Source organism: Pyricularia pennisetigena (genome assembly GCF_004337985.1).
Source record: "Pyricularia pennisetigena strain Br36 chromosome Unknown Pyricularia_pennisetigena_Br36_Scf_10, whole genome shotgun sequence".
Lineage (NCBI taxonomy): Eukaryota > Fungi > Ascomycota > Sordariomycetes > Magnaporthales > Pyriculariaceae > Pyricularia > Pyricularia pennisetigena.
The window spans coordinates 429,911-440,770 of NW_021940922.1; the positions used below are offsets into that span (position 1 = coordinate 429,911).

Here is a 10,860-nt window from a genome sequence, read left to right on the forward strand (position 1 = left end):
CGCTTGGTGAGCGGGCAACCATTTTCGTACAAGTGCTAAATATAACAACTGGGTTCATGTTGCATGGTTTTACTTGTATAATGTTGCAGACCAGAGCCATCTTGTTGAACTTTCGAGTCAGGCAGCTTTACGCTATTACTCTCTTAGGTGTTTTCACTCCAATCCGACCGCCAGTCGGAAGTCATTGTAGCCTGTAGGGAAAAAAAAGGTGCCCAACGCGGACATGGGTGGTGGTTGCCTTGTGGTATTTAGGTACCTACCTAGCTACCTGCATACCTGTCTACTTATCCCCGTTGTTCCGGGGCCGAACAAGCAGGCAGGACCTAGAACATGGGCTTTTCTCAGCTTCTCGGCGAGTCCGGTCTTTTACTCCAGCAAATTATGATTCGAGGCCAAAATGACCTTCTCGACTCCAGGTCAATGGCATATTTTATTGCACCAAAACAAAAAAAAAACAAAATAAAAGAAAAAAAAAACAAGCTTTCTCTTTAAGCCGTCAAGAAATGTCAGCTCCATATCAACAATCTCTACAGCAACGTTATCTTCTGCCACCAGTGACCCGGCCTCTTCCATCGCTATTATCAGCTGACAGACCCTTGACCTGGTGAAACTATGGCTTGGGCTTGGTAACCGCAAAATAGAATGAAAGTCTTTCACAAAGTTCGTATACAACCAAGGCCTGCAATGTAAAGTAAGGGTCATTTTGATTCGATAAGAGGCCCGACATAGCAGCGGATATTATATTATCCCGTGGGTAGCATCCATCGTTTGCAGTCACCTACACCCGTGAACAAAGCATCTAATCTGTGAGTAGTTTGAATCTTAGCCGATTTAATGCGAATTCAGCCCTCAGCCGAGAAGCATAATTCAGCGTCAGAACGCACTTCACATGTATTCTGATCTATAGTCTAGACGCTGGGCCTCTATCATGATGCGCAATAAAGGTGGATAAGAGATCACGATTGCTTTTGGTCTTGTGCAATTAGTTCAGTTCTTTTGGTTCATGACATGGTGTGGCACTCGTAGAGGTCATCAGACAGTCTGTGTTCTGGTAATGCCGTGACGTTTTCAACAAGAATACGAATTTAAGCTTGCTCGAACTCTTTTACTAGACTTTTATAAGGAAACAACAATAATGTTATAAAGTTCCCCACAGTTCTTCTCTTTGAGCTTTAATGTTACCATGACCATCCCAAAAGATAAAGCTGCAATATAAAGGCAGTTTTATTCAGAGATTAGTAGCCAAGGTGCAAAGAAAGAAGAAAAAGAGATACGTAATGCTAATCATGTGCACGTGCGCCTAAGCAAACAAATAAGGAACGAACACTGCCGCCTTGTTACGTGAGGTGAGGCAAGCCACGGTTGGGAGCCGCCCAGACACGCCAACCCGTAACGACTATTGGTTTGAGAAAACGATGTGGTTAATTCTATTCTGTATGCTTGCTAGTCTAACTGCCTGTCTGCTGTTCTATGTGTCTTTGCGTGCGGCTCTTGTCAACCATCATAACTCATCCTTCGGCTAAGGGATTATATCCGCCAGGTATCTGGCTAAATACAATTCATTAGGTTCAGGAAGCCCCATTTTTGAATAATAATAAAAAAAAAAAACAAAAGAAAAAGGCATCTTTAGTAGCCCTCGCCGTAAGCCTCGAGGGACTGGCTGCTATGTGCATAGTTTTAATTGGTTTGCTCTCCGTCGACTGAGCGTTTGCGTTTGTTGCCGTAGAAAAAGCCATGGACACTTTTTTCATAGTCTGTCACGTGCGGGCTGTAATAATACTCGTCACCAACATGCTTGCCCTGGATTCCCTCACCCTGCATGTGGTTTGAATAAGTTGTCTTTCCGTATTCATGCTGCTGCGGGTAGGTGCTGTGATACCAATTTGGAGCCGGAGCCGAGTATGCAAGATTTGAAGGATAGTGGTCGTCGTTGTACTTAATCGTAACCGGCTCACGCGGCCATTCCTGGGGCCCCTGTCGTGGTGGCCTCGAAGACTCCAAAGGCTCTTGCTGCACCATCGGTGCCTTCCCCTTGTCCTTCCTCCCCCGCCTGGTTAGTCCGCCCGTTTCCGAGCGAGCTTGGAGGGGCAGCGATTCAGCGGCAACAGCGGACTCGGATGAGGGCATTGGTGCGGCCATTGCGCCGAGGATGAAAAAGGTAAAAACAAGCTTCGAATGCATTGTAAAATAGGTAAGTAGATGAGTAAGTGAAAGGTTCAAAAAAGGCTGAATTGAAGGCTGAATTGGAGACAGAATAAAGAAGAGATTAAGAGGGAAGCATGAGAAGAAAAGGGCTGTGATTTATAGAAAAAGAATTTACACCCATCTCATTGCCATACATAGCGGTAATTTCAAGTTAGTAAAGACTCCTTCGTAACAAATATCTGCGATTCGTGTCGATGAATCATGCCAACAAGTAATTTGCTTACTTTTTGAATATTTCCCAAGCAAATGCATGAAAGTGTACTCTACTTACTAATGCCCCCGATACTTATGTTCATGCCGCTCATGTATAGATACGTTACACGCGGGAAGGGGAAGGAAAGCGGTTATTTCTGTAAATATGTTTAGATTAAAGTTATCGGCTGTCGATTCCATAATATTACTGCGTCACCATTCATTATGAGTGTGGAATCTGCAAATAGCATTTATTCTCCGTGGCAACCTAATGTTTATTCTCACCGCTACCATGTTGTGTAGCTGAACCATGTCTAATACCTTTCGGCACTGTATGAATCGCCCAACGCTTTGCTTGTTAGGCAACCTTCCTTGTCCACAGGACAGGATTCCAGGAAGCGAATGAATCTAATACTTGCTTACTACACAAATGTTTAAAATTATCTTCTTTCTTATGCTGGCTGACGGTGAATTGCAACTTCAAATGTCTATCCGGATACAATGCTCGGATATACCGATTATGCAAAGTCACGCAATTCTTTACGGGTTTGGCACGCTTGAGTAACCGACAATCTGTGGATAGCCCCACCTACGTAATGCAGTGTGTCCTTTGTTGACGGACGCGTACGCGTTTGACACTTTGTAGTTTGTACTTTCTTCTCTTTCATTTAACTCGGCTTTAGCGAGGCATATATTTGGACACTTTGATATATTAGCTGTTCGTTGCGAATCGTTCAAAATGCCGAAAAAGATTAAATTGTGTTTGATGAAGTGCTTGAAAGACGTATCTACATGCGGGGTTCATAAACTCAATAAAACTTTTGTAAAATTCAAGCTTATCATGGCCATATCTCCCAGCGGCGTTGCTGGCGGGCTGTAATTAAAAAAAAAATTTAAAATTAGGGTTGGGCATTTGATATTTACAATTATTGTATCTTGGCCATCGACTATAACGACGGATGATTGAATATGACTTTACAAACTGTTATTATCTTAGTAAGTGGTGAATAAGTGTATATGCACATGATAAAGCATGAATACTGCAGGAAGTAACAGTTATAAAACGTAGTTTTGATACATGCTTTAGTTTTGTACAATTATAGTATGAATTTAATCATTTAACAATAGACTGACTGCTGCCCGCACCTACTCTATAGTGGCTGTCCGTGACAAGAAGAGAAAGATTCCTGGGCCAGAGACGCGCTGAAGAGACGCATTCAAATTCTGGGTTGGTGGACCATTTGGCACCACCCCAGGCTTGGTGTGGCTGTATACGTGGTCACCGCCAGCGTAAGCACAGCACAAAAAAACCAATTTGTTAGCGCCCATCGGCGACTATTCTACTCTAAGGCGAGGAAAAGAAACAACAAAAGCTGCTAAGGTTAACCCAACGCGAACAAAGGTATCGCACTTGGAAGTCTTTTGTCAGGGGACAGAGTGAGGGTCTGGTGATCTCGGGGTCCGAATTTTACAACCCCGACGAATTATCGACGGATACGAAATCCTGGCCAAGAATATTCCGAATATGAACGGAGAAAGGTTCTCAATAGAGCGATATAGCTGCTGGAACGGTTTCCGGTTCGTCGCTCGTGAAGGGGGCAAATAAGGCTGAAATGAAGCAAACCACAAATTTGACTTGGGCAACGGCAAATCTGTCTGCCCGAAACGAAGCCAGAAACCGAATCTGAATGGCGGTTGGTGCTTGATCAAAATTCAACGGACCAATCGGCTGAGTTCATATTCGAAGCGCTTATGAGCCGCGATTTCCTCGAATATCTTTTGCTTACAGCTTACATCTTGATCTTTTGACGTTGCAGCATTCGGCTTTGTGAAGACTCACCGAATAGTATTATCGTCAGTATCTGACAACGTTTACTTCCCTTCGGTACCCGCTTGCACAAAAAGGCTTCCTTAGCATGTATCGAGATGCCCCCGGAGCTGATTTATTACTTGGCAGCTTGAACTCCGAAACGCCGGCTATCCTACTGCCAGGATCTGACCGGCCCCACCACCTAGAGTAACAATTTCGAACCGGGTGGTAGATTCGGAACCGGAGGTCACTCAGCCGCAAATTCACGGCCACAGTTCCATCTTAATACCCACGGTCTCATCCTTTTAACCCTAAAAGCCTATGAGTAGGTTAAGATGGCAGCCCTAGGTTAATGAGCTAAGAAATTTTTAAATTTTTTTTTTTTTTTTTTAGGTATATTGGTACTGTTTCTATTTTAAACCATCTGGTGCGAGATGTGGGAATCACGCAGCCGAAAAGAGGTCTAACTGGGTGGTTAGTCGATGTTACCTAGACACTGCAAGAGCCTACTTCCCCAAAATGCGACAAAGGCTAAACTGTGAAATATGCTAAACATTACAAAGATCAATTCTACTGCTGCTCGGAGTGATACTGTTTTGCTAGCATTAGAGAATGATACTTGGGACTCTGCAACGTGCGAGGATTGCCAGAAGGTTTAGCAAAGCTTACGACGGTACCGAAACAAGCTCAGAAGCGTGTCATATTGCTGAAAAGAACATAGCAACATCTCGCCCGCCGGTTAGGGCTTAGTTACAATCCCGGCTGTTGTGGGTGTGTTCTGCATTAAAATTTCGTTTTCGTTGGGGTTCGGGACAAGTGGTATATAGTGAGCAAACGTATTGCGTTTTGCGCAGTGCAGACCGGCTATTGATTTCTAGGGTGAAATTGACGTGGGAAAGGTGCGATATGACGTGCTCAGACCTTTGGACATAAAATATTTTATGATGCTGGCTATACGGGATGACGAAAATTAAAAGCACTACAGCTGTTGTTCCTAGTGCTTTAAACTTTTTCCCATGCGACAACCCTGTTATTGCTTCCAATTGAAGCGCTTCTAAGTCGGGTCCTTCCACATTTTCACTGTCCATCAAAAGGGCAGAAGAATATTTGGAAAGACCTAAAGTTCTGCGATTGTTGGATGGTCTATGCTGCCACAACTAGCACCCAGGTTTCCTAGCGTGGCTGACCATCTCGAATCATCAAGAATGGTGTCCAACGCGCGTACTTCTATCATGATATTCTAAAAGCCGAAGTGTGACCGGCGGAACTAATGAAACTGGAAAAAGTCTAATTGTAAAAGACAGGCGAGGGGGTTGATCTGAGCAATGCACAGCGGAAAGTGTTGACTTTGCACAGAACTTAATAACTAACGCCACACGGCCCACACCAAGAAATAAAGCTTGTCTCGTCGCCAAGAAATAGCACTCCGAGCTGCAAAGTCCGGGTCTCTTGACTACCTGAACTTGTTGAGTCGTTTGAGGATTCAAGGTTCAGGTACTGGACCTAGAAACATTCAGCTCCTAAAATTGCTACATTGCGTTTGGCTGTGCTCGACGCCACAGTTGAGTATGAAACGACTGACTGCATACCCAGCTGAATCTTGATTTTTCTTGCCTCATTACCCTACAGCAAACTCGGCACTTTGTTGATGAGCACTCAGTTGCCTTTTTGCTGATGAAAAATTATGGGTCAGAATATATATATAGTTTCATTTCAAATGGCGAGTGCGGAGGTGCCGTGCCATGATTCAAAACCTTCCTCATGCCAATCGAATTTGTATCCCTAATCACTTGAAGCTTCTCGCAGCTTGGCTTTATTTCAAGCAATCGCATGAACCTCAGTCTTTAATTGTGAAGTCCGGTCTGAAAAAAAGCTAGTCAGGTAACTGCAAGGGGGGAGGGTGAACGGATCTTGCCATGGTGATATTTCCCCTCCGGAGCAGGCTTTGACATAAACCCTTGAAACCACTGTATCGTCGGATAAGCCTCGGAGAGGCCAACGTAAGTGGATATGATCTGGGAGTCAGTTGCGTTAAGGTCGGACCCGGACCAAATGAATTCGCTGGGGCTGATGTGATGGTAACATCGACCTGCGCGGCCTGGCACTTAGTCGCGGGATTCTTGGCAAGAGCTCAGATGCGGAGACTTCATGCCGAAGATTCTTTTTCTGGGCTCTGATTGTCCCTCAACGGCGTGACATTGTGGTGGAGTCCGTGGTGAGGAGTCAAGTACAGAGAGAGGCAAAACACGTGGTCGGAATATCGGTGTAAGCCGCCCCCTTTAGACTAGTCTTTAGAGCCGCATCGGGATTTGCCCAATCCGCGCAGTGAGTTAGTTAGTTCACAGCCGTATGCAAGAGCTATCCTCGGCCCGAAGCATAGGGGGGTTCTCATGCAGGTTCGCTTAGGCCGTGGGTCATTCAGGGAGAAGGGGCTCAGGCAATTCGCGCCATGGTAGCCGAATTTGCTGCTGCTGCTGCTGCTGCTGCTGCTGCTGCTGCTGCTGCCATTCCGTAACTTTGTATCGTTGACGCACGTGGGGTAGATTTCTCCACGATCTGCATACTTCAAGTGGCCCCTCGGCGAATGGCGTGACGGCTTGAAGCAACGGGGAGGGGGAGCTCAACTAGATTGTGAGGAAGCAACTTGGGTGAAAATAATCTAGAAGGGCAATCTAGAACAAAGTTCTGGGGGTCTAGAACGAACCAAAAAGGTGCAGGTTCCGCAGTGGGAACGGCCAAGATTGGAAGACGATTGTCGCTAATTGGCCAACCAGGGATCAACAAAACCTTAAAATAAAACACCTCAGGATAAGCACTGCCGAGATGGGAAGGGCGTAGCCGTGTTGGAATGGGCAGCGCGAAAGAATGGCCACTTTCGTGCTTGCCTTGGTCGATCCTCCGCATGCCGCGCGTGCAGCACGAGTCGCTTTGTGCAGTTGGTGAAATGCAACACTGATGAGGGGAGAGAAAGGCCCGGATTGTCGTTCAAGCGGGCAGGACGAATACCAAGTACGATTTGAGAATAAGATTGAAACACAAAAATGGTCTATCTAATGCATCATTACATTCCGCATATCCCCAGCAATGTAACAAGGACCGTCCGCAAACTCCCACCACTTGGAGAAAAGGCCCTGCCATCCCATATCCGATCCTATCCTATAAAAGGCACCTAGTCCGGTCAACGCCAGCCAATGATATACAAGTAAATAGGTACATGGAGAAAATTCAAGAAAAAAAAAAAAGGAAAAAAAAAAAAGAAAAAAAGGAAAAGAAACCGTCTCAGTCAGCCTCTGACCCCTTTGCGCCACACTTCTTCTCGCAGTAGTAGTTGAACTCGTCGCCGCCAATGGTGCCATTTTCGGAGCGGCACCTGAGGCCGTCGTAGGTGCAGTCCGGGCACTTATCCCAGGGGTTGGTGCCGGTGTTGCGGGCCCTGTAGAAGGTGCAGGCGCACATGGTGGCGTTGGGGCTGATGTGGAAGGTTCTCTGGGTAAAGAACTTAATGCGCTTGGTGAAGCAGACGGCCGAGTGGTGCATGTCGCCTGTTGCAAGGTCGGTCGCCGTGGCCAGAATTATGGCGGCTATGTGGAGGGCTGAAAATTTCATCTTGGCGGCGGGAAGTAAAGTTTTTTTTTTCTTTTTCTTGATATTGCTTATTCGGCGATAGAGACTTGTTTGGAATGTCTTTCTTTATTGTATTGACTCGGGCCAATACCGGGGCCAGAGATTTTTGTTGAGACTCGAGTAAGTGTAATGGGCAAAGCAGATAAGCAGCTGCTTTGTACTTGAGAAAAAGAAGGTTTCTTTCAGTAAAAAAAAAAAAAAAACAGAATGGGTCTTCAAAGACAAGACTTTGTGCCGATAGTATATCAGATAACAAGCAGGGCGCATTATCAAGGTGCTGATGTCAGGGTAACTGTTTGTCCTAAGAAAAGAACAGCCTCCACGTGCCTACTCAATGCCCACATGGCTCCAGAGAGGAGCTTCGCATTAATTCGACGATATCACGTCAAGGTACCCCCAGAAATTGTCATCGACATCCCTTATTACAGGTTTGGGGAGAGCCCCGCTCCAAGTGCCGATCTGTACACGACGCATAAGGATGACCGTGGCAGAATACTAGTGCCTGAGTCAAAACTCTATACTCAAAACCAGGAACCCGCCCGCGTTTGCCTTTGTTTTTCCCCACGCATTATATGTATGATGCCAAGCACTGAAGCATCTATACCGATCACGGTAAGTGATCGTCGTGTGTTCGGTGAGGCTCATTTCCTTACTGCCATGGTATGGCCAGCGACGGTTTATGCAGCGATAACGGAGTCGCCGCTGATCAGAGTCTCTTTTTCGCAGAGATAAGCGGTCGGATGACCAGGCGACGAACGGAGAGCTCCGGGACCAGCCTTGTCCTCCAGGCCGTTAACATGGAGCAGAATGGCTCCACGGTATTGGTCAATGGATAGCTTTGCTTGCGCAATCATTACTCGCTATTTGGGATGGCGGGAGCCTTCTAAAGAGCTTACGTCGGCTTCCGTCCCCGTTTGTGGTGGACAGGTACAAGCGCTAGGCGAGCTGGCCAATCACGCATCCGCTCTCACCCACTCGGTGAAGTCCTTGGTCTGATGTTGTCAAGATTCGTTCCTGCCGCTCGAGCCGCGATCTACTATTCTAGCCAAGTTGGAAGTGCTGTGGGTAGCATGTCGGTGGAGCTGTCCATCCAAGGAAAGCCGTCAAAAAACCTTGGAGACTGACGATGTTACTAAAGAAAAGAAAAAGGAAAAAAAGAAAAAAAGAAAAAAAAAAAAAAATCAACCATACATGGCCATTAATAGCGCTTGTGACAAACCCCGCAAAATGCAACCGGCTCATCATCAGAAAGGGTCGTCGTGGGGTAAAGCACACGCGGCGGTTGCGCTCCCTTCATGTCCTCATGACCAGTGTGGGACCTTGTGTTGTGTCGGCGAGAAGCGCGTTCGTTATCTTGGTTCTCGAGACCGAGTCTACTTATTTACCGGGCAGTAGCTCGTTCAAACTTAGATTATGCTCATTTGTTTCTCTCCCCATCATCTTGATCAGCCAGACAAGCTCGGGTTACCCTGCCTGCACTCCTCAAGCCGATCCTGGCCTCTTCCGTTCTCAGCTTATTGCTTTGACAGCTCCCCAACGTTGACCTGATTCTGTTCTTCCCTGCTTTTCCTTGGGCCAAGACCTCAGTTCAACCCGTGAATCTTTACTTCACTTGATCGGCACTCTTGTTTCATCTTGGCCCTTTGATGCCAGTAAAACCACTCTGCCGCGCCGCCCATACCTCTACACACACACACACACACACAAACACAACATCATCATCATCATCATCATCATCATCGACAACAACAGCACCACCCACACACGCACGCAAAATGACAATCACAAGACTCGCAATCCTCATCCTCGCCAGCTTGATGGTATCACCCATCACAGCTAGCCCCGTCGACCCAAAGGCTTCCAGCGGCGGCAGCCAAGCTCTCAGTTCCTCCGATGTGGCCGTCAACACCCCCAACGGCCTCCGGATCATGAGCCAGAGCGCATACATCAGCATGCTCCAGGAAAGCGGCGTCCAGATCGGCGCGCCACCTCCGGTCCAGGAGGGCCTTGTCACCTACAAGGGCGAAGAGCTGGCCAAGCTGGCGGCCGCCGAAGCCGCGCAAAAGAGAGACGAGGCTGCTCTTGCTCGTCCTCCTCCTCCCGCGGGCACGCTATCGAGCCGGGGCAAATGCGACAGCACCACGTCGGTGGTCATCGACAACACCACCACCTTTGTCGACTGGGACGCGCAGATGTCGCCCGTGGTGTGCGCGCAGGGCAACATGATGGTGGCGGTGGCCGCCGGCTACATGGTCAGTAACTCGATCGGCGTCAACGCGGGAGTCATGCCCACCATCGTCAAGGACGTGCTCAGTGGCTCCCTCAACATCGACTACACGAAGTCCTGGACGACCTCGTCCGTCATCACCACCACCGGCACCGTCACGGACAAGAACTGCGGCGTCATGATCACCCGCCCCATCATCACCAGGCGCCTCGGCCGCATCTTCAAGGGCTGCCTCGGCAACCTGGAACAAATCGGCGTCTTCCAGGCCGACAGCCACAATGAGATCAAGATCAGCGGCATGAAGTGGGTTGAAGGCGCAATCTCCATGTGCATGAAGCCCGGTGAAAGCCCACCTCTGAGCCGTTGCTCTGGGGAAGGCAACTTCATCTAGAGCTTTTTTTTGTTTTTCTCTCTCTCTCTCTTTTTTTTTTTTTACAACATATTTTCTTTTTTCTACATCATTGTACTATATTATCATACTGAGCGTTCTAGTGTTTTTTTGAGCAGGCTTCGCCCTTTGCCCACTGCATTTTCCTTTTTATTAGCTTTTGCAATTTCTCTGTTTTTTTTTTCTTCTCTTGTTTATCTCCTTGTCCTCATTTCGTTTCATGTTTCACTTCTTCGGATGTGTTCATTTCTTGTTTCCTCGTCTGTCAGGGCATACCCTGTGGCAATACTCCTTCGCAGAAGCTTCTCACTCATTCGCCTCGGAGCGTCCACTTCTTTATTTGTCGCTGGGCATAAAAATGCACATGTCCAACTTCCTTTTTGACAATCACGTCCTACCCTCGCTACGCGGAGA

The 10,860-nt window shown here is 47.2% G+C and overlaps 3 protein-coding genes across 3 annotated transcripts; 1 reads left to right on the forward strand and 2 right to left on the reverse strand.

Moving 5' to 3' along the window:
- Positions 1–1,626: 1,626 nt before the first annotated feature.
- PpBr36_10494 (uncharacterized protein) lies at positions 1,627–2,139 on the reverse strand (the record flags this gene model as incomplete). Its single annotated transcript, XM_029897605.1, has 2 exons — positions 1,627–1,656; positions 1,792–2,139. 2 exons carry the CDS (start codon positions 2,137–2,139, stop codon positions 1,627–1,629), a joined length of 378 nt encoding a protein of 125 aa, XP_029743939.1.
- Positions 2,140–7,486: 5,347 nt separating this feature from the next.
- On the reverse strand, positions 7,487–7,813 carry PpBr36_10495 (uncharacterized protein; the record flags this gene model as incomplete). Its single annotated transcript, XM_029897606.1, has 1 exon — positions 7,487–7,813. The coding sequence occupies one exon, from the start codon at positions 7,811–7,813 to the stop codon at positions 7,487–7,489; it is 327 nt and encodes a 108-aa protein (XP_029743940.1).
- A 1,793-nt stretch (positions 7,814–9,606) lies between these two features.
- Positions 9,607–10,449, forward strand: PpBr36_10496 (uncharacterized protein; the record flags this gene model as incomplete). Its single annotated transcript, XM_029897607.1, has 1 exon — positions 9,607–10,449. One exon carries the CDS (start codon positions 9,607–9,609, stop codon positions 10,447–10,449), a length of 843 nt encoding a protein of 280 aa, XP_029744064.1.
- Positions 10,450–10,860: the final 411 nt, after the last annotated feature.